This window comes from Aedes aegypti, chromosome 3, assembly GCF_002204515.2.
Source record: "Aedes aegypti strain LVP_AGWG chromosome 3, AaegL5.0 Primary Assembly, whole genome shotgun sequence".
Lineage (NCBI taxonomy): Eukaryota > Metazoa > Arthropoda > Insecta > Diptera > Culicidae > Aedes > Aedes aegypti.
Window position 1 is genome coordinate 295468323 of NC_035109.1, and position 25031 is coordinate 295493353.

Sequence of the window (25031 nt, forward strand, 5' to 3'; positions counted from 1 at the left end):
TTAATGATTTGCCAGAAAAAAAAAGACATTGCTACAATCGAACCTGTTCATGGGTCAACCTCTGTTCGGCTTTCGTGGAACCCGAACCACCCTGCTGGCTGGCACCGCCGGTCTGCACGGAAGAGGTCGTACTATGCGCGACGGAAATGTTACCACCGCTGGAGCTGGAAGCCCGCGAGTTGGCCTTTGTACTGGGATTGTTGTTGTTCATACTATTTACATTCGGCTCGGCTGTCGATCCCGTGATCGAAGCGGGCGATGGCATCTTGTGGTGTATGGTGGGCTGATGATGGCCCGGAAACTGACCCGGTCCATTCATGGGTCCGTTACTGCCCGGTGGCATAGCATGCTGCTGTTGGTTGTGAGGCGGGAGATGCTGCTGTTGCTGAGGCTGGTGTTGATGGCTAGAAGCAGCTCCGGGTGCTCCACCCATGTGGTTCGGATGGTGGTGGTGATGGTGGGGGACCGGATTACTCGGTCCAAGATCAAGCTGAGGCGTTGCCATGCCAGATTGCCCGGTAACGGATGGCCCATGCATACCTTGATGGTGCACATGGTTCGTGTGAGAGGGTGGAACCGTTGAAGGACCTTGGCCCAAAGGTGAACTGCTGAAGTTGGGTTTACTATGCAGCGGAGGTGGCCCCGTTCCATGCTGAGGATGTCCTTGGAGTGAGCCCGGATATTGACCCGGGTACGGCTGATGTGGATAACCAGTGGGAGAAGATTTTTGTGACCTGAAAAAAAAAACAAATTAAATTATAAATAACTGCAAGACACAAGCAAAACATATAATTCTCATTCAATCTGGAATCGATTGCAATCAATCGCTACGCTTTTACATTTAGTTTTCATTCAGCTCACGATCACAATATACAACCCAAATAACTTTTCCACGGTGCTGTAATTAAGCATTCATCCAACGAAAAAGGTCTTTTCTGCAATCCCACACCTTGAGCAAATATTTTGTCGCATTTGTGTCACTGACTTACAGTTCAAGAAGCGAACAAAACGACGGTCGGCTCAATTATAATAACCATTCCCATTGATTTTCGAGTATCTATCGGCATGGGTGTAACCAGGATGGGCGTAACCTGGGAGGGAGAAACCAATACAAAATTTCTGTACGTCATAGTGAGCCGAGATTCCGCTGTCACGAACTGTCACTGTGAGCCCAGATCTCAAACATTGGACTAACATGAAAAAAGCGCGTAACTGATTAAAACACATTTTCGTATTTCTTCAAAAGTAATAAAAATCGAATAAAAATCAATTCATGCATATAATGCAAGTAATGTCACGTGAGCACCATTTAATCTGATTGAACATAAAGCATTGAAAAACGCATCGTTCTACTTTTTCCAATGAAAATTAATATTTAGTACATAGAAAACTGTGGCCTTTTTTCATGTTTGTCAGGAAAGATCGAAGGTGCACAACAAAAGGAAACTACCGATTTTCTCGAAGCCTGCCTTGATTGTTGTTGGCATACTGGAGTTATCTTGCAGTTCAAAATAACGTTGTCTTATATTATGTGTGTAGTATCGGTGCCTCCCTCACAGGGCGTAACCTGCGACACTAAAAGTTCATTCACGAATTTCATGCAAAAACGGTCATCATACACTAAGTTTGCACCTTTTTGGCAAAAAACCATTCACAATATGTAGTTTACAAAACGTCTTGGTCTAATTTGTTTTCTGAGTAATATGAAGGTCCAATAACGGTTTGGAAAATTCCAATTCCAATACTTAGCAATTTTACTCTGGCCAGTGGTAGACACGGAATATAAAAAGTACATGCAGTTTCTTTGAGTGTTCCTGAAATAGATTCCATCAAATATTCTTGCAAAGATAACACCACAATTTTAGCAGGCATCTCTAAAATAATTTTTCGAAGTATTCTTCTAAAGATCCATTAGAAATTCTTGATTCTATTAGGATTTCTCCAGAATTTGTTTTTAGTCTATCTTCCGGTTATGTATTCTATCAAATGCAAAACTTCAAAATCACAAGGAATAGGCTCATGAATTTTATACTAGCATTTTGTTGATTCTTCCATAAGATTCCTAAGTAATTTTTCGACGAGTTCCACTAATGATACATTCAGTTTCACAACAGATTCCTTCGAACGTTGGATTCCTTCAGGAATTATACTCAGAATTCCTATTGGGATTCTTTCATGGGTACTACTGTCATTATTCATTCCAGAAATCGGTACGTTTGTTTTTATAGACATTGTTTTAAATTTCATCTAAATTTGTTTATTGTTAAGAAATTTCTTATGACATTACCACTAATATTTTTTCTGGGATTCTGTTATACAGTATTTTTCGATGTTCCATACAAAATGATCAACTTGGGTAGGCTAGATCTTAGTTATTTCATTTTCATTTTCATTTTGCAGCGTTTGGTGGGGCAATGAGAGCGCAAGTCAGTCCAAAGCCGGGGGAAGGGATAGGTAATGGCCGTAATAGTCTATGCGGACCACTTGAACACCATCGGAAAGGATAAGAAGGGTTGGGGTAGGGTATAGGGAATGGAGAAGACTTGACACAGTAATGCGATTAATGCTGCAAAATGTAAATGTGCTGAGAGCAATTAAATTTGAGTTTTGAAGTTAGATTTGACTTATTAAAATTCCAAATAGATCGGCCATTGTACAAGTAAGAAAGAATATGCTGATCGCTTTCCAGAAATTTTATAAACAACAAAATAATAACAATATGAGGGCTGCTGATGGCACAATGCGACGCTTTAGGAGATTTTGATACTGATTGAACATTACTATACAGAGCGCAATTCAATCGATGGTGATAACTTTACAAACTTTATCTGTTTTTGCACTGATTGACGATACTGATTCAAATAAAAATATTTTAAAAATATTTGATATTATTAGTTCATTTGTTTGTGTGATCTAAGTGTTAATAATGGAAAAACATACATACCCTTAATAATAATACTTCCCTGATCAGAAATATTATATTTTGAGCGCCCTTTTCGAAGCTATTCTATCCAGGTATCCATGTACTGCTTTCAATCCTGAAATTATTCTTATTGTGCATGCTCATGCGTTATATTAGTGATGCTCATAATCATGCAACAGATAAGAAGGAGAGAAAAAGAGAATATAGAAACAGTGATTAGTAATGAGTTAATTATGTAGTTTTGTTAGAATTATAAACAATTAAACAGTAGTAATGAATAGCTTTTAAAATGACTTTGCAGCATAGCTGAGCCTTTCGGATCGTAAGACCGATGTATAAAAATAATTTGTTTCGAAATTGTCCGCGTGGTCTTCTAGTGCCCCTATTAGATAAGAATCAATCATAGACGTACATACCGAATGCTCGCCATGACCCTATGACCAACATTTGTATATGTATAGCCTTAGCTGATGTGGCTTTTCTAATAGGTAGTTCTTTCACTCATTGATTGTCTTCAAAACCTTGTCAAGTATAGAAAATTGATTTTATTTCATTTATTACTATATTGAAGCTACATTGTACTTATCAAGTATTAGGTATTATTTTATGTTTTTATCACTATTGTTATTATCAAGGCCAAAATTCCCAGTGAGTGAAGAATTTTATAGTACTAGAACACCATAGAAGATCGCTAAACATTACCTAATCATCGAACGGCTTTTTGTTCTATTATTTTAGGTAGATGCTATTGATCTCCCTTTGCTCCTATCCGCAACCCGGTGCACGCGCCCTGTTGGTTTTCGAAAACCTCGTAGAAGATTACAAACCGTCAATGGCATTCCCAATTACTACCCCACATTGCACATTCAAGGGTCTAATTGTGCTCCTAACCCACCCTCAGTTCGTAATCTTCTCGCCAGTTTGAAATTATATTTTCCCGAAGTGAAAGTAATTTTGATGAGTGATAGCCTAGTGCAGCCCAACTGCATAGTACAGTAGTTTAACCAGAATTTTAGGTCAGAAGATAAAATCTAAATTTTGTAATAAAAAGGTTGCCATTGCTTTGAAATTCACCCAACATCTAATCAAAACTACTAACAACAGCGATCAATTATCAAAATTCATCGCTCCCTGGAAAATATAATCCCAAGCCCAGGGTACTTGGGTAGGCTAGATCTTAGTTATTGCTCTTAAACTCGTGATTAGAATAATCACTCAAAAATATATGTTGAAATATAAGCTATGTCTAAAGAACTGTGAAAATCCTAATCTAACACTCTAAAATTGACAATTTTGTATGGAAAATCTATAAAGTTCTTTTAGCATATTTGAGGAAAAAAATCTTTTAATAATGTTTCCAAAAAATTCTCCTGGCATGTTTTTCAGCACTCTTTCATAAATAATATATTAATTCAAGATTACTATCAGATCAGGTTTTTTTTCGGGATTTCTTAAAAAAAACTTTGTGAATGCTTTCAGGAAGTCCTTCAAAAATGTATCTGGGATTTTTTCTAAGATATGTTTTTGAAAAAAATCTTCGAAGGATTTTGAGAGCAACAGGGTGCTACGCCCCTGCCCATCGAGGAGACACAAAAGCCATCACGTAATCGGCAATCAGCCAACCATACGGTGGAGCACACAGAACCCTTGTAGATTCACCTTTGCGAGGCACCTTTCTTCGCTGCTCTTCTAGCACAGTCAATTGATTTCAACTTAACCCTCCTCGCTTCCACGCGTCCAACCCATCCGGAGACAGAAAAAAAACAACGGTCAAGCAGAGCCAAGTGCAGGAGCAAGGGGACAGACAGTAGGAAGCTGAAAAATTCAATTGTTTCTCCTCCTACAGCAGAGGTGGCACTGCCCATCACTTTCTATGCCGTGTCAGTTATTTTTTGTTGTATTAACACTGGACTCATTCAAGCGTGACCTAGCCGTGGAGCATAAACGAATTGTTGGAATGAATTCATTGACATGGAAAATGTCATCGTATGGATAAATGATTTACTAGGAAAAAATCAAGTTTTACTATATTAATGCATTGCTGTGTCTTAAAAATAGGAACTCATGCCTGAAAAAGGACCAAAAAAAGACCAAGCAGGATTAAAAAATCAACTAAAAAAACATAGATGAAACAAAATTAGATTTAAATAAATCAAGAAAACACCAATCAACCAACGAAACCCGGGGATAAGAATGTCTATGAAGATTTATCAGATAATCCAACCAGACCTTTCACCAAGGATATTTCTTGCAATTCATCGTGACATTGAAGACGTGGCGTGGGCCCGTCTCCACAGTTGAGGTCGAAATACGCGTATCTGAATTCGGGTCTCATTTACTTGCTGAATCAGGTTCGTTCAAAATATTTTTAACCTGTAACTTTTTTTGGAAATAATTCATTATTCATTACTACAGTGGTTCCGTCAGGATTTCCACCAAAGATATTTTTTTAGATGTTTCTGAAGAAAGTTCTAAGAGCACTTGATGAATAATGATTTTTCCAATGTTTCACGAGGATTTTTTTTCTAGGTTTTGTGTAGAACAACTACAAGAACTCGACCACTAATTTCTTCAGAGATGGATCTATCGATTTAGGAAGATTTTCTTCAAAATTACTGTTTAAGATTGCTTTAAGATGTCAACCAGAAATGTATCTGAGGCTATCTTCAAAAAATACTAAGGAGATTCCTCCTAAAATTCTTTGAGAATTTTCTTAGGAAGTCCTCAAAGTATTTGTCCAGGAATTCCTTCAAGTATTTTTCCAATAGGTGTTTCTTAAGAAAGCCCAAAAGTAAACTCTGATTTGCAGAAGTTCCTGATGAATTCTTGGGAGTCTTGAGGGATTTTTTAATTTTCCAACAATTGAAAAAATACTTCGAATTCCTGGATAATGTCCGGCGGAAAAATTTAAAAGAAACCCTGAAAATCATTGTAAAGGAATGATCAGAGGAATATCTAGATTCATAGGTTCCCAAACTTTTCTAGTGCGCGACCCACATTGTTTTATGAAAGTCTAGTAAAAATATTGCTTTCATCGAGGTGTTCGACAGTATTTTACAGCTAAACTGTAAATTTGTTCAGTTTTGCGGGGGTTTTCGGTTAAATAATTGATATATTTAAAATGAAACGGGTATCTTTTCTAAAGTGAGCAGAATAAAAAAAAAAGACAACTTTGCAACTAGACAAATAAAATTATGTGTTTTACTTGGTAAATTGGTCTTTTCATGAAAACAATTACTCATTTGTTATTTTCTATGATATTTATCTATATCATTGAATAAGGCTTTTATTACTGTTTCTGTTCGGGATGAACTACTGCGACCAGTTTTCTTTGATCTTTTGTGGTATACCCGTGTTCTGTGTTTAGTGCATATCGTTCTACTCCATTACTATTGAGAAATAATGAAGCAGTCGTTTTTTGTACAATTACACAGCGGTACACGTTTTTGTCTCAAGCACCAAAATACCGCTGTTTACTAAAATATGGGTTGCTGAATCCATTGCCGTTTTCAGACATATCATAACACGTCTAGTTTTTGAGATATTAACTGTTGAAAATGCAAAATTTTACTATTTCAGCCAACTTGCATGCAAGTTTGTTAGCTTGTATGGCAATTTATTCGCTCAATTTGCCACAGAATTCAAACTTTATGTGTATAACAATTATTATCAACAAAGTTCATAATACTTTCGATGTTCAAAAGTTATTTTTTGATTGTTTTGAAAAGTATTGTATTTTTCCATATAAGAGAAACAAATAATTTTGTATGGAGACTGCAAGCATATTGCAAAAATCAATTTATTTCAAATTTAATCGTGCAATTTCAACCAAATTACATCTGAATTGAAACTTCAAGTCATACATTCCCAAGTAACCACGAAGCTTTATATGAATACTTTATGTTTGCTCTATAGTATGCTATCAGATTTTGTTTTAAAGTGACATAACCTTTAAGAGCTTTATAAAGCATAATTAAAGTAGGAAAGGGCCCCACAACAACCAAATTAATGCAATACTTGGTAAAGCAGTTTTAATGCACAAGCCCTACTAAAGCATTTATGTTTGTATATTTAGGGTTCATGATGTATATTAGCTTAAAACAATGTATGTTTAGGGCTTGCGTTAAAAATAAACAAAACAATGAATCCATTGACTACCTTTCAATGGGTTTCTTTACCAGCTTAATGATTTTTTTTTGTTGGAATCAGGATTCGAACCCACAACTAGGATGATGGTGTGCTGGATGCCTGGCGCGTTGGTGTCCTGTGCTAAAGCTGCTGATGTAATAAGGTAGGATAAAAGTTCCTTATAAACGAAGCCATTGTGTGTGTCAACATTACTGTTCGCCCAGTTATTACGATTAGAAAGAATTCTCTTCGGCGATTAATTTCCTTTCCTCACCAAATGAAACACAATAGAAATAATTTGATCACCATTCTTTCTCGTAGAGGAAATAACAGAACTTAATCCACAAAACAAAGCCGTAGCGCATTTAACAGATTTCGGGGGAGAGAAATTGATCGACATTTCTTCTCGCTCTTTATGAATAAAAGAGTCTCATAGATAAAATACAACAATTTTGAATGAATACTTATATCCTTAGATCATGAAATGGGGGTTCGAGATGAAAGAAAGTCATTTCATTATTCTTCCATATTCCACAAAACGTAATGAGCGAGTGCGAACGTGCTCGATCGTCTTACTTATTTATTACAGATTCGAGTGCGTTATGTTATCTTGTATGACAGCATAACTGTATATTCACTCTAAACGCTTAGCATAATGCTATACTAAAATAATGCTACAAAGCATTTACAATGTTAATCAAAAGCATCATTGCTTGACAGTTATTGAATAAATGCATGATAACATTATTAATGCAAAAAATGTTGACTTTCGACCAAATTAATGCAATGGTATAATGCTTGTGGTTACTTGGGTTGTATGTTTGGTGTATTAGATCACAAATAAGTTCGATAAATCATACTATAAAATTCATGTAAACATCAATAAAAGCAGTATTTTATACAACTTTGACGACCTGTAGCTAAAAATTTTGACGTGCTGGAACATTTTTGAGAACGGTATAATATAAAGCAACCCCAAATCTACTAGAGACACATAATTTGATCCTTAAGACAGGCAAAAGTGTTATTTTTGCTACTCTGTGTTATCATTCTTTACCATTTTGCATAGAGGCTCTTTAGAAAAAGATACCGCTATTTATACCTTTTGGAGAAAACAGTTTGTCACCATTAAACTCTCAAAAGCGCGCCCCTTAATCAGGTTCGGCCAATAAGCTGGTTGAATGATACTGATTTTGACCATACATCGGTACTCTAGCGTATCAAATTATTGCTTCTACTTATAAGGTTCAAAGTCGTTTTTTGAAACTGTGAACAGGTTTCATCGCATGAGACATTTAGATTCCTTGAAACAAGAAGCTTATTTTAGAAGTTAGGTAGGTCTGCTACTCCACTGATTCGGAATCGTTTCCCTCCTAGATATCGAAAGATAAACTCTTGAACTCGGAAAGAACTTGTCTCATGAGTTGAAACCAACCTCAGATGCTGATTGAGCCATTTTTCCACTTCGACCTCCTCATCATCTAGGATTCTAGGACAAATAGGTTGGTCTTAGTGTTTTTTTAATCTCTTATACTCCTCCGACCGTAACTTATAAGTTTTAACAAGAACAGATACAACAAAAGTACAATATGGTAGATCTTACCCCGTAACGCACCTCGAAAAAGTGTTTTTCATTGAAATTTAATGGTTTTCATCTAATTTTACGTACACTATCCGCCATAAGTATGGAATCGCATCACCTAGTATTGCAACACCCCAGTTGAATATTGCAGCACCCCCCAAAAAGTTTAGCATCGCCTAAAAACAATAATATTTATGATGTAATATCTCGGAATCCTTACTATCTACAAATTTCCGTACTTCAGCAAAGTTGTTTAGCAGCCTTATGGCGTTTATTTGGCGAAATTTTTAATGCGTAATTTTGCCGCTACGTGGCGCTAGTATGCATGTAACTTTATCAAATTCATTATACTCTAGCTCATGATCCTGACCACCTAGAAAGTTCGTGTCTTCAACAAAGTTGTTAAGAAGCTTAAAAAAAAGAGAAGGCACTTTTAGTTAGCAACTTTGCCACTACGTGTCACTAGCGTGCAAGTTACTTGTTATTGTTTAGCAGGCTCTAACTCATGATCCCGACTATTTAGAAAATTCGTGTCTTCAACAAAGTTGTTCGGAAGCTTGAAAGCAATTTGAGGCAGCACTGTTTAGTTAGCAATTTTGCCGCTACGTGGCGGTAGTGATGATGTAATTTGATCACCTAGAAAGTTCTTGTTTTCGGCAAAGTTGTTCAGAAGCTTGAAATGAATTTGAGGCAGCACTGTGTAGTTTGCAATTTTGCCGCTACGTGGCGATGGTTCCGGGTAATTTAGCCGAATGCCGTTTGGCCGAAATTTAAAATCCAAAGTTTAATCACCGCATGACTTTATCATTATTAGCATTTATTGGCTTTGCTCGGTGAATGCGATACTACTCAAAGTCGAAGGGAGCAAGGAAAGTAATGAAAGAATATGATGGATAGAATCGCAAGCGAGCGACGAGAGAAATGAATAGAAGTTAAAAACTAACAGAGGGCCATATATGAACAACACAATCGAAACGACAAATCCTTGCCTAACGTCCTGGTTTTGAACGGCGAGATGTTGTAGCGTTGGTCACTACTAACACTAGACAGGCAAACATTTGTCGCCTCGACCTGCTAACTATAACTAGAACACCGAGAAAAGCCAATAAATGCTAATAATGATAAAATCAATTGTGAAATACAGCTAGCATGCATTTGTAATGAATTTCTAAGCTGAACTTCAAAGAACTTATTCAGCTTTTTCTGAAACAAGGATGAATTATCATTGATATACAAACAATTAGTTTCTAAGTGTTAGTTCAAGAATCAGTCAGTGCTGAAAGAAGAACATCCTATATGTAAGCAATTATTTATTTCATTGCTAGCGGTAATAGTTACCAGCAGAGGTTTTCGCATTGCGTTTGTAGTCAGCTTTTGACAGTAACAAATACGGCTTCTTTTGAAAGAACAGTCATTTATAATTTGAGTTTTGATTACGAACCACGAATTAAACGGCATTCGCCCAAACGACCCATTCGGCCAGATAGCATTCGGGTAAATGGCATTCGACAAATGGCCAGACACCGTGGCGGTAGTGTGAATGTAATTTGGTAATATTATAGCTAAAACTTGCTCAGGGGTCCTGCACAAATTACGTCACGCTTCAAGAGGGAGGAAGGTAAAGCCAAGTGTGTCAAGCCCTACAAAATTTGCGGACTCATACAAAAAAAAAACGTGACATAGGAGGGGGGTTCAAAACAGTTGCAACTTAGCATGACATAATGTGTGTACCATCCCTCATGATGTGCAAGTGATTTGGCCATGTTCTAGAAAGCTCTAGCTCATGATCCTGGGCACCTATAAAGCTCATGTCTTCAGCAAAGTTGTTTGAAAGCTTGAAAGCAATTTGAGACAGCACTGTTTTATTAGTAATTTTGCTGTCAACACCGCAGGGTGTTAAAAAATATATTTTTGAGAGAAATAACAAAATATCCTAATAGAAATATGTTTCAAACATGAATGTTTAGCAGAAAGTATGTTTCTAAAAACTTGTACACTTAGGAAAAAAAATCGAAACATGATGAAATATTATATGATACAATATGAAATTATGTATCTGTTTGTTTTCAAAACATTCAAATATCAAATTTGACAAATAACATACAGTGTTTCTTCAAATTGTTTTTGAACAACTTTCTAGGTCGGCATCATGATTATGACCAAAGTCATATGCACACTAGCGCCACGTAGCGGCAAAATGGCTAACTAAACAAAGCTGCCCCAAATTGCTTTCAAGTTTCTGAACAACTTTGCCTAAGACACGAACTTTCTAGGTAGTCAGGATCATGAGCTAGAGTCTACTGGAGTATAACCAAATAATATGCACACTAGCGCCACGTAGCGGCGAAATTGCGCATCCATAACTCCACCTAATGAACGCCATAAGGCTGTTGAACAACTTTGCTGAAGACCGCAACTTTGCAGGAAGTAAGGATTTCGAGATACTGCATCATAAATATTATAATTTTTAGGTGATGCTAAACTTTTCGGGGTGCTGCAATATTCAACTGGGGTATTGCAATACTAGGTGATGCGATTACTTATGGTGGGTAGTGTACATTTCGGGAATCCCGAAATTTACCAAATCCCTGGATTTCTTGTCCCGGGATGTCCCGGGATGGACACTCTATAACACATCAAACGCTCCCAAATGAAAATTAAATCTTTAGGCTAGAAGATTTCAACTTCTTTATGCAAAACATCTGTGGGTCAATACCCGCGAAACCCATAGAAACCGAAAAAAGGTAGCTCCACGTGACAGACAGTCGTATCGAATCAATAATACAAATAGAGAGTCACGCAATTGAACAACTTTCAATGTTACTCTGTATATTTACTAATGTATACAATGAAACTTAGTCGAATATGATATAGGCAAATACGACTTCTTTCTCCCGTCAAACATGACAAATGATACCACTATCGAACACGATTGTCAGCCCCATGGTGTCGTCACGGTCTTTTACTTGGTACTGCTCCCTCCCTGCCATTTACTATTTGCTGGCATGTTCCGCTTCTAAATATTTAGTTTTGTGGTTTATTTTCGTTTTCTATCGCTTTCCTCCTGGCTCATATTTCCGGTGTTTGGTTTAGTCGGTGTAAGCTGTGCAAGCAAGTACGGGTAACTATAGCAAGTAGCTGCAACAGCTAATGTAACTGCGCGACATAGGGAACAGAAGTCAGTTGATTGATTTTTATACTACACACCAAGCACTGTTTAATGCTTTTAGTTCCCATCGTATGGTTTACGTGTACCAACGCCGGCTTCACTTTCGTCGATTAGTTTATTTAGACAATGTTACTACGGCGACTCGTCCAAACTCAGTCGTTTAATTAGTTAGTGCGTCTAAACAACGTAGGGTGGCTGAGCTCGGGATAGTCAGTGTACCAGTAATAGTGGTGATAAGATGTTCAACGTATTTGAAGGAATTTTTAAATTTATGCGTATTTTATAGAATGACCAAGGTTGAATTTTGTTAATTTGGCTTAAGAAGCCAAAATTTGAAAACAATGTTTATTTTTTATGTTAGCCAATAAATGCAGGATGGGAGTAACTTGTTATCTCAAGAACACCAACATTATAAAATCAATAACCTCGCCTATATAGAGGGCCTAGTGCATGAATTTGTATGAAAATTATGAAAACCTTTGCCACTATGCAGCATGTGACCTTGATGCAACACGCAACAAACAAACACATGGTTCATATGTTCCGACATCTGACCCCAACTTCATCGGCAAACAATAATCTTAAATTGCTAATAAAATTCATTAATTCGCTCATTGAATTAAACACCATTGCTACTATCGATTCGACGCATTTTTAACACCCGCAAGCCATCGTAAAACTTGTCACATATCATAAATTACAATCAGATGAGATCCCCTAAATATCCTTCACCGGATAAACGCTTTCAACAGGTTGGCATTTGCGGCATGTGCATCCAACTCCTCTACACACAAACAAGTGGGTCGTTCACACTTCGCCAGTTTGTCTGCGAATGTCAGACCGTGAGAAATGGCCAAAATCACTACGCACCGCATACGAATGACGTCTTTGGGGTGGCTAGATAAACACGATCTTTATATTTATCGAATTCCGAAACCTGGCCAACCATTGAAAAGAAAACCAACCGCCCCAAAAGCGACCCGCTCATTCGAAGGTAACACATCGCATTCGGTGCTTTGATTTTCTTGAATTAACAAAACATCACCGTTTCGTAATCGATTGACTGACACTGCGAGCGTCCGAGGCGTGCGCCGCAAACCGATCGACCGGTTTTTCTTTTGGTTTCGAGCGTAGACCAGGTAGGGGTAGAAGAGGCAAGATAAGCACCCTAAGGATGAGCTAGTCTACTTATACATTATTATTTGTGTATAATAAGTAATCATTCTTGTATTTGACATGATTACTTGCAGAGGTTTTGCAAAGTGAAAAATACTTTTCCAAATAACACTTTGAAAAATAGCTTAAACAATATCTACGTACTAATATTGATTTTCCGGTAAACATTTTTGTCGTCATATCAATTTGATATAGTTCATCAGAATCCCTAACAAAAGGTGCTCAACTTGCCATCTAGCGGGTAGCCATCTTGTCCCGCCTACCCCTACACGGAGGACCACGGGCATTGATGTTAATGGTGATGTGATGATAATACGTATGGACCCTCGCGCTCTGGAGGTTGCTACTTTCAAGGTCGCACAACACGCGATTCTATTCAAACAACTGCAACGACGTTGGCCAAAACATCGTCCAGGCAGCGTCAGCCAGTGCCAAAAAGTTTGCTGTCCTAAAGTGGATGTATTATGTGCGGTGTATGAGTGGAGATCTAACATGCACGATATGGAGGTTTGTTCACTAAGAAACTTAACGAAGAGTTCAAATGTGTGGCTTTGTTTAAAGCCTTATAACCATCTCCAATTATTCCATTATGAATTCTTCCAGAAATTCCCCAGTAACTTTCGCAGTAATTCATTCAACGAATACCCAAGAACTCTCCTGAGGATTTGTCCAGAGATGCTTTTATAAATTACGACTGGAATAATTGCAAACAAATATGCAATCATAAACTTCTACTACACCTTTATATTTGGACGTATTTTTAGAATACTTGAGGAACTAACTGAATCTTAACACCACACTTCATCACTCACTCTGCAAAAAGAAAAAAAAGGAAATAAAAGAACTACTAAACTCCTACCAATAGTTATCTATCTATATTTGAATAAATATGTAATGGCATTCCCCCAGCAGAGATTGATAACCAAATGATAAGAAATTTTGTTACCTGATAATCAACATTTGATAATTGATTTTGTTCTCATCTTGGCTGAATTAACAGCCAACATAACAACGATTAAAACTCAAATTTGTTCGTCAAATAACAAAGTAACAGTAAATCCTGTTATCACTGAGTTCAAGTTTATAACTAAATGCGTATCATCATTCTTTTTTGAATATTATGGACATAAATCCCAGAAAAAAATTAGAGGGATGTGTTATGGCTTAAACTTACGCTCCCTACAATTTTGGAAAAAAAATGTATGATAAAAAGCCTACTTTGTTTATTGACACATGCTTTATAAAAATGTTATGGGAAAGATGTTACCAACATGTTATCAAACGTATCTGTCATGGATACAATTATAACAGATTTTGTTATCATTCTGTTATCATTGATAACAGAATATCAAAATGATAACAGCGATAATAAAATTGTAAAAACAGAAATGTCCCCAATGAAAAGTTCCTCCGGGAAATTCCGGTAGTCCCAAAATTGGCCACTGTAGTCAATTATCCATTTTAGGTCTACAATAGCCCTATTTAGCACGAGACATGAAAAATGAACTGTCGCACGATATGTATTGGAGTTCAATATCAATTGTCCCTAATTACAGGTTCCCTCTGGAACATCCGGTGGTCCCGGAAGTAGTCACTGTAGTCAACTATCCATTTTGAGTCTACAGTTGCCCTATTTACGACAAGACATGAAGAATGAGCCGTCGCATGATATGCTTTGGTGTCAAAATCGAAATGTCCCCTATGCAAGGTTCCCCCGGGGCACTGGGCGGCGCCATGAGTGGCCAAATCTGTACAAGACTCATTTTCAACTTATAATAGGGTATTTTATGATAAGCTAGGGAGAAAACAATATTGCGCGACATATTTTGAGTGAATAAATTGTTTGATCCCAATTCGGATCCACTACCGGCACCGATTCCGGGGAAATGGCCATTTATTGGTTGTTTCTGGACCAATATTAATACTTGGCGCACCAATCGCTTCAGAATTAGATCTTCTATCTTCATGTGTAGTAAAATTTTGATTTTTTAGCCGAGACCTTTGCTAAAAACACGTCATAATTTTACTGCATAAGACATGCTTCCGGAAATCCGGATTATCACCGGTATCCGGTGGTCATAGTTCATCTCCGTGGATGCACCTCAAAACTAGATTAGTTGACCCGTCCATTACTTCTTAAAGAATTGAAATCGGTCAATTTTTGTCAAAGTTACAGCATTCCAAAGTTGGCCCAATTTTTGCCTGTCCCAGTTATTTTGACAACCCCCTGTATATCAAATATTCCATCATTTGCGATACTTTAAAAATGGGGAGGGTACAAAAAAGGGGGGAGGGCTCCCTGCAAATCTTATTACAACTCTTCATATTGTATTTAAAGTTGAAAACATTATATGGCACATGAATTCCCCTGTCCTGAATATAAAACACTGTGTCGGTTTATTGATTAGATTAGATTTTTAAATAAAAAATGCAAAAAGTTCAAGTATATTTTAAAAATGACCTGGGGCAGACACGAACATTCTGAAAACGCCATTATTTTTGTGTATTTTTATACTTTCAAGCCCGGGGTGTCCGGTCTCTGTGCATTCATATCGACTTTTTTTGTCGAACTGTGTAATTATCCCTGAATTCCTCTCTAGATTTATCAATAGTTGCTCCTGAAACTACACCACGATTTTCTCCAGAAATGCTTCCAGGAATAACTCGTGGAATGCTTCCTGGAATTTATTTAGATTCAACAACGATTAATGAGCAGTTCAATAAAAAGATCATCCCATGAATTTTCCCTGAAATTTATACAGAATTAGTTCAATGGTTATCCCTGAATTTATTTTAGGGATTGTTACATGCATTAATGCAAAATGGAATCACCCAGAAACATCTACAGTTTATTTGTGGAACTCACTTTAAGTTCATAAGTATTTTGTAAATTCATGCAAAATCACGAACTGTAAAGATTTTTAATATACAACATACAAGAATCTTGTCTGAGGCCTTCCTTAGCCTTGAGGAAACGTCCGCAGTTATAAAGCAAAGTCATACTGAAGGTTGTTTGGGTTCGATTAACGGAACCTTGAAAGCCATCAATCAGTGTTAGAACAGTAGGGAGCTGCCCTCAAGAAGGCGTACTGTCACTACTGTTGTGGTCTTTAATAGCTGATGATCTTCTCACACATGTGGAAGCACAAGGCTTCGTAGTAATAGGCTTCGCGGATTGCTTATCAACCACCTGGAACGTTATTTCGACAATGTCTACGTCGTCAGCGAAACAGATGAACTGACTGGGTTTATTGAAGATCGTGTCCCTCATGTTGAACTTCGCCCGTTTCATAATCAATTTTAGTGCCCTTGTCGAAGTATTTTGTGGCTTAGCTGGCTTAGCACGTTATCACCAACATAAGGACTGTTCATTTTATAAAGTGGACACTTTGTTTATGCTATCTTTTTTATTTTTTTTGATAAAACCGCAATCGTTTTCTGTGCATCGTTCAACTATTATTTTACAATGTTATGAAAATATAAAAACTTACAAAATGCTTTTAGTTGAAGAACTGAATAAGTTTTCCAAAAACTACTAAGAAAAACTGTTCACCAAAGTTAAGCATTATTGTTCGCATCTTAATTTTTATGAACAACTTGTACGTTGGTATCCTTCACTATTCTATCAAAGATAGAACTTTAAAAACATCAATAATATTCCATCATTTTCTGAAATGAAGTCATAAGGAATAAATCTTAAGGATAAATTTGCTGATACACCGTCCTTTTACTCTCAGCAAAAAAGTAAAGTAAAGTAAAAAGCGTATTCAAATTTGGTTTAGATTACTGAAGAAACTATAATTGTATGAAAGAGAGCTAAATCTTGAGTTTTACCGGCATTCTTAGGTACAAATTTTACTCTTTATGGTCGTTTTATTAAAAATACCATACTTTTAAAATCATCTTTGAATATTTATCGATCTAGAACAAATTGTAAGCGTTTTTCTCCAAATATTTTGATAGGTTATCTCAGAGTAACACATTTTGAAAATAATGCATGGAAAATAAATTCGATTTTATTAAAGCAGTGTTCCTAGTTTTGATGATTGTCATTGTGCTATAAGAAGTCTTCTGAAAGTAAAGCATTTGTTTTTCTTTTGTGCTATTATGACGTGGAGACTAAATAACCAACTCTATGAAGACGTAGGTTACTTTAATAATATATTATTACTTCTGTCAGGGCGTACTTTGAACATTTAAGGTCTACTCATATAAGTTTCATTTAAATTGAAAATATTTTTCTCTAAAAACATCGATGAAAAATGATTTTATGATATCTAGATAATTGTTGTTCCAAAACTAGCTGGATATTTTTTAGCAGGCTTCTGATTGATGATGCTTTCGAAGAACAAGCCTTTTTTGAAAATAAAAATTATAGAATGTCGAATATTCCAGCTAATTTCTAATAATCGTTGATTTTGATAACCTCAAAATATCGACCGTTCTAAACGTTGTACCTTACAAGTGTGAAATTTAATTATTTTGGTAACTTTTTTATTACTAAAACATTGTACAGTACTAGTTCAACGACGTACAGAAAACCATTGCAATCGGTTGATAAATAAAAAAGATATTGCATGTCATGCATGGGGCCCAGATATCCGTAGCGGTAAACGCGCAGCTATTCAGCATGACCATGCTGAGGCTCGTGGGTTCGAATCCCACCAGTGTAGGATCTTTTCATAAAGGAAATTTTCTCGATTCCCAGGGCATAGAGTATCTTCGTACCTGCCACATGCAAAAAATGGTCAATTGGCAAAGAAAGCTCTCAGTTAATAACTGTAGTGCTCATAAGAACACTAAGCTGAGAAGCAGGCTCTGTCCCAGTTGGGACGTAACGCCAAGAAGAAGAAGAAGAAGAAGAAGATATTGCATGTACAAGGTGTCCACTTTATAAAATGAACAGTCCTTAATGCAAATAGCTTTAAACCATATCTCTTCGTGGTACGATAATGTAGGACTGTACATAGAAAGAAAAGAAATAAAAATAACCAGTTTAAAATTGAAAAGATCTGTTCTAAAACTTTTAAGTACAGTCATGTACTTTGAAGTAGTTTTTGACTGAAAATTGAATTAAAGTTTACATCAGGAACAAGAAGTTAAAAAAGCTATAAATGCTCTATGGATAAGTGAAAACGTTCAGTAAAAATGTGGACTTAAACCAAAAAAGATTCTTTGGATTCACGGGGCAATTATAAGACTCAAGTTACATATACATTCATTGGTCTGGTGACCAACATTGAAAGAAAATGTAGCATAAAAGAATCTGGATAAACTTTGAAGATTAGCTGCTCTTTCAATTGCTCCGATTATTACGCTATTAAGTACGCTCGCTGAAGTTTCTAACAGGGAACAGGAGTTCCCAGATCAATTCCCATAGGCAAGTAGCCAACAGTTGTTCAAGCTAATGCGAGCTTCTTACTCAGAAAGTACAGACATTCAAATATTTGCATAATGTACGATAGCCTAGCAGCTTTAGACGCTTCGAAATCAGCAATATTTATTTTATTTTCCTGTTCTGTACTGTACTCGATGTAGATGTACAAACACGAATCAGATCAGCGTCAATTTTTTTACCGCCCCCAAACTTGCTACGTGTGTTAATTTAATTACCTTTGCCAAACGTTAATGGCGTTGACGAAAACAACCTTGGTCACCAGCCTAATCCATTCCATTTTCAGCGAAAACTCCCTGCCGAAATGCCCTTCCCAGTGTTATCAGCATGTGAACACGCGGGACTGTTTCACTATTTCCTCTTACATTTCTCTGTTTGTTTTGCAAGCTGATTTTACAACGCTGCAATCAACATAAACAACGTCAGCTCAGTCAGGTGCATGAAGACGATGCACAGTGGCTTGAAGCTAGCCAAAACTAAAAAATATATGTTTGGAAATTCTTTTACCACAGACAAACTGTTGTTTTTCTTGCCCTGTTCAGTATTGAATAATACTTCTCCAAAACAAGTTCTCCAGTACGATGGTGTACATTTCGACTATTCACATCATGTGAACAGTAAAGAAGTGAACTGAAATTGACGCTTTTCAAATTTTTATATTTCGTGGATGTTATTTCATCAAAACAGTTGTTTCTGTACTAATTCTCAACCAAGTCTATCCCAACCGGTCTCATTTGCAAAAATATACTATATTCTGTGTTTAAAAAATGTTTTGAATCGTGTTTGATGTATTAAAATCTTGAGAATGTCAACAAGTTTATAAATTAAACACGGTTGCTTAATTTAATTTTTATTTATTTATTTCGATATCTTTACATCGTACAGACTAAAACTTAATGTCTAAATCTAGATTATTTTTATCTGACAAAACTAAAAAGGGAGTACAACACTAAAGGGAAGAGAGCAACGATGGAGAGATATCGATCATTGTATTCGATGCGCTATGACTTCATTTGCGTATTTTTTGCGCTGATATATGATTTTTTTATACTTTTTATTACACAACGAATAAGACACCCAATCTTGTTTCAAATATCGCATTTCTCACCATCATCAGCTCCAAAATGAATACAAAAATTGTATTGATTTTTTTTTGTTTCGTCGAACGTTTCCATAAAATTTTGTCAATGAATTTGCAATTCGAACTTTCGGCCAACATTTGTAAATAGTGCGACCACTATTGGACAGATAAATAGCAGACGGATGAGAAAATTTCCTTTTTTCACTGTTGGTTTATCAGGGTAGATGCACTGCTACGGGCGGAGATGGTGGTCGCCAACAAGTGCTTACACACGAAAGACGAGACCCCAGCGAGACACGCACAGGAAGGGACAGACTTGGTAAATGTGTACATCATTTGGAGCTATGAGTAAAAAAGCAGTCGAGGAAAAAGCGACCGATAGCTGTAAACCATAAAAAATGCAGTTTACTCTGCGGTGCACCTTCCAGGTAGGTGCTGCGGGCAAAGACGACATGAAACATTAGGCCGATTGTGACGATAGAGGGATGACATAGAAAAAGGGAAAATATGCACAATTTAAATATCCACTTCCTCTGTTTCCTCTGCCGGGCGCTATCTCGGTACTAGACGGACAGTGACTTGAAGTGGCGGACAGAGCGATGCGTATCACGCTTGATTGATTGTTTACTTGGAACGCAAGCACTGTTATCTGAAGGTCGGTATCCGCCCCAGATATTGCTGCTATGTGACACACTTTGGAAAATGATTTCGGAGGCATTTCGTATAGGATACCATTTGGTGTATACACGTAATTTAAAATGTTACGCAACTTCTATACTTTGCACTTCACGCATCTACGTGGTCCTTAGCCTGCTGCCCATCAACTCATTCCTCTGCGCTATACTAGCCAGGGTACCTACGAGCAACCTTAGGGAAGATCAGGTAACCAACTCTGGTGGGGACATTGTTCGTATGCTTACAGGCAGAGGCGCGACCCCATTCAAAACCATGGGTAGGACAAATGCTGGCAAAATCTTCATGTCCAAGAGAGCCCACAAAATTTTACAAATGTAGAGGATCCATGACAGCAAATTGAAAGTGACTGTTTCAATGTTGGTCTTATGTTAATGGCCGATTTCTTCACCATGGCTTAAGCCGTAAACCACGCTTACCAATATAGTTAAACTATGTTCAAGGCCTAAGCGGTCGTGAAGAAATCGAACCTTAGTGATCTCCGAAAAGCTAAACATTACATATAATTTGCAATTGGATTAAATGGACAAATTGATGTGAAGATTTGCGAAAAAGTTACACTTCTTCTCAGTGAGAATCGAACTCACGAATCCCTGATCTCTAGTTAGGGCGCGTTACCCCTACGCCATGAGAGGACTCATGAACGCAGAAGTTAACCTGAATTCGATTTCAGCTCAATAATCACGTGGTCCTTTTTCGAAAAGTGCACCTCTTTCGGGAGAATTAGATGCCCATCCAAACACACAACGATTTCTATTCATGCCTAACTCGAGAGCTCATTATTAATAATGCGCTTTTAATAATCGCTCACTGAGAAGACGTGTAACTTTTTCGCAAATCTTCACATCAATTTGTCCATTTAATTTAATTGCAAATTATATGTAATGTTTAGCTTTTCGGTAGTTGTTAAACTTGCACTCGGCTGGTTAGCCGTAAACCACGATTCACAATTAAAAACAAGTTGGGGGACATGGGGCAAGAAGGACACCCGGGGCAAGAAGGACACCCGGGGCAAGAGTGCCACCTCTAATTTCACGTAGTTCAAATCATTTTTTTTTATGTTTAACGCAGGATAAGTATAAATTGAGTACTAATTGAGGGTTGTGTAAATATTACAGTTAAAAATGTTTAGTACAAAAAATTAGAAAAATGTCTTTAACTCACCAACGCAAAATATGCGAAATATTATAAGAATGTAAGGCTGGAAAACAAGGTTTGACTCCCAATAAATACAAAACATATTGATTTTTCCACACAGTATTGATGATTTTCAATTTTTTAATATAGCTGTGAGGATTTTTTTTCGAAAAAGTCCTTTTGACATAAAATTTTACATATATAATAACAGTATGTCTTATGGGGCAAGAGGGACACCGCAATTTTCTCATATAAAATCAAATGAACTTTTATTTTTCTTGTTTAATATTGCATTCAATCAATGTTTCCTACTAAATAAAATCAAAATAAACCAATTTGGACATTCAAAATGGTTTTTGAAAATTTTTACTATTATTGTTACAGTCAAATAAGATGAAAACTAAATTAATTTCGTAAAATTACTTATTAACTGTAAGTCAACTTTTATCCCTCAGTTTTTATCTTTACTTACTCTACAATTTATCCTTTAGGCGGGGAAATAATAATATACAAAATTTGTGGCATTTGCTCTGGTGGTCTTCTTGCCCCATACGAGTGGCACTCTTGCCCCGTGCCTCGTTTAAAAACCTCATAAGAAGGGACATTTTCAAAAATCTCAAATCATCATGTGTTTCTTATATTTTTGAAATCTATCGATAACATCATTTAGAACAAGAGCTGAGCTTGCCCCTACACTGGAATAATCTTCAAAAATTGTGCTAATCAACCATGATTTGAACCTATATATCTTAAGGTGTCCTTCTTGCCTCCAGCCCCCCTTCTTCTTCTTTCTGACATTACGTCCCAACTGGGACAAAGCCTGCTTCTCAGATTAGTGTTCTTATGAGCACTTCCACAGTTATTAACTAAGAGCTTTCTTTGCCGATTGACCATTTTTGCATGTGTATATCGTGTGGCAGGTACGAAGATACTCTATGCCCTGGGAATCGAGAAAATTTCCTTTACGAAAAGATCCTCGATCAGCGGGATTCGAACCCACGACCCTCAGCATGGTCATGCTGAATAGCTGCGCGTTTACCGCTACGGCTATCTGGGCCCCTACTTAGTGATCTATTATTAGATCAAAATTCATATCTTTCTTTGAACCTGTTCACTTAGACAAAATAAACTGTAAAACTCTACAGCCCGTGAAATTGTTCTATAATTTCTCTATTAAAACTTCAAAATGCATGTTTTTCTATATTATTCGTAGAATTGTGAAATAAAGATTCCCGAAGTAGCTTTATAAAGCTTACAGGAAGAAACTAATAATTTCTGTACTGTCATGAATTGCAAGTGAGTCTCATATGTAAAAAGAAGGCATTGAGAACATGTACTGAAATTTTTTTGCACGTTTTGCCTAATTCAACAGAAGAAGTCGTGCTGTATCATTAGTGCAACTGTTCGAGCAAATGTTGGAAGGTATGTTGAAAACTGATATCAACTCATTATGATTTGCGATAGCGGTGGCGCAAACAAAATATCATCGAAGCTTGGTTTCTAGCTTTTGTAAAATAACTTAACAAGCTAAAGTTTCTTGGTAAATGATTTACCGTGCACAAATATTTCAATAGATTATCAAATATCATTAACAATTCTGCTAGCATTTTAATGACTCTATGACACTACCCCGAACGCCATTACACCGAACCCATAACATTTTAAAACTTATTCTAGGTTGAGAGTGGGGAGATAATTGTACGATTCCTTATGAGTATTTCACGAGTTTGGCTCAACAATGTATTTTTCAAATATTGGAAGATCAGCTAGCTTTTCAGCAAATAATTAATAATAATGTCAAACGATATTCACATGCAAAAAGGTCAATTGACATTGAAAGCTCTCAGTTTAAAACTGTGTAAGTACTTATAAGAACACTAAGCTGAGAATTATGTGCTGTCGCAGTTGGGACGTAACGCCAGAAAGAATACCAGATCTCTCAAATAAATTTAAAATTTCTTACCGGAATCTCAAATATTTTTTCGAAATATCAAAATTTCTACGGAAATCTCAAAATACCTTTCGAAATATCAAAGCTGGCATCGTTTTCCCATGATGTTTACTCAAATTTTAATCATTCCATTCATTTCAACAATCTCAAAGCATGAGTAGCAACCTCTGAAGCTAACTAACAGTAGCTTTGTAGTGAATGCTACCTTCATTCATAGCAACGCATTGTTTGTAGTATGTTCGAAAGGTGTAGAAAGAGAAATGACACAAACATGTTCCACTCGTGTTCCACATGTAGCGTTTACTAGCGATAATGTAGTAAACTCAACTTTACTACCATTTATTCATACCGCCCAATATCTTGGGGAAATCAGGGCTGGTAGCGACATATCGTCTTGAAAATAAGAACTTTAGAGACCACTTGCATGAAAATTGTGAACCAAAACGAGTCCTTACATGAATTACGAATACAAAAAGAAGCCTTAAAAGAACCACGACATGAGAGTTCAATTCTTAAGTTCCCTGGCCACGATCACAGGGTTTGACGGTGCCAAAGTAGAAGGTGCACCATAATAACACCCGTCTGTGAAACATATCACCTTCCCAATACTTTGGCACACCTCTAACGGTTCATGATTTATCATGAAACGGCTGCATTCAGGCGGAGGATCTGTTAATATGTTTCGGCATATTATCAGGTCCTCTTCGAACGGAGGGACCGCCAGGGCTCATTAGTTACTTATAAACCAGTGCTGGTTGTTGATGGTTCAGTTCGTTTACCACGAGCTGTAGCATCCTTTGTACTAATCAGTAATGGTTGTTAAGTTTCGAAGCTAACGTGTGATCAATCGTTTTATAATGCAACATAAGAATGGGTGTTTGGTGGAACTGTGCGTAACACTTGTTGTTATTAAATTTAGTGATTGTGTTGGTGCTAATGGTGTGTTTATAATAAAATCTATGGTGATGAAAATTTGAAAATGAAATTGGAAGTGATTCTGATAGTTTTGTTAGAAATATAATAATGATGATGTATAATGATGTGAACTCTACTAATTCAATAAAGGCCATAATACGTTTTGCAATCATTTCTCTGAATATAAACATTATTGCCTAGTTCTTGAAACATGCATGATAAAAGTGTTAATAATGACAGCGAGTGCAGAAAAATGGATCGAAGTGATTTTGTTTTACTGTAACTATGTTGATAGTGCTAAATTGTAGTTTGAATAGTAATGACTCTACAGCAACAAAATTAATGAAACATTTAAATTGAATATCTTTTCATTACTTAGTAATGCTAACAGATGGTAAACGCTAATAACAATGAATTTATATGGAAATGTAGTGATGTGAAAAGTGATATAATGGAAAGTATATCTGAAGTGTATTACGAAAGTTGATGAGTCATAATCGGTGAAATACGTGATAGTGTCGAAAATAAAAGTGACGATAGTGAGTGATGAAATGAAATGGAGACTGAGGACCTTTTAATAAAACTATTTCGTTCTTCACTTTAACCACTCAAGTAGCATTTCAGGCCTTATCATAGTTTGATAGTAGTCTAAAGTACTAGACTGCAAAACTACGGTAAGGGCTGATTGCTGCTAGGGTACACAGTGACCATTTGAGCAACATTGCTTAGGAACGTCTGTGTGATGAACGCAATAGAGGCTTATAAAAGCAAATGCTGGGAAGGAGCTTAGGGCAGATTAAGAGTGCCAGTACTACCCCTATCGCTACCGACAAAAAAAAAAGAAGCCTAAAAAGAACCACGACATGAGAGTTCAATTCTTA

The 25031-nt window shown here is 36.7% G+C and overlaps 1 protein-coding gene across 13 annotated transcripts in view; it reads right to left on the bottom strand.

Annotated features, from left to right (window-relative positions):
• LOC5566181 (serine/threonine-protein kinase PAK mbt) overlaps positions 1 to 25031 on the bottom strand; it is a 41489-nt gene that overhangs the window by 9792 nt on the left and 6666 nt on the right. For all 13 annotated transcript variants that reach the window (XM_021848780.1, XM_021848777.1, XM_021848774.1 and 10 more), the window contains exon 3: positions 44 to 734. In XM_021848780.1, coding sequence (XP_021704472.1) covers positions 44 to 734 — 691 coding nt within the window. The remainder of the gene's footprint in view (positions 1 to 43; positions 735 to 25031) is intronic.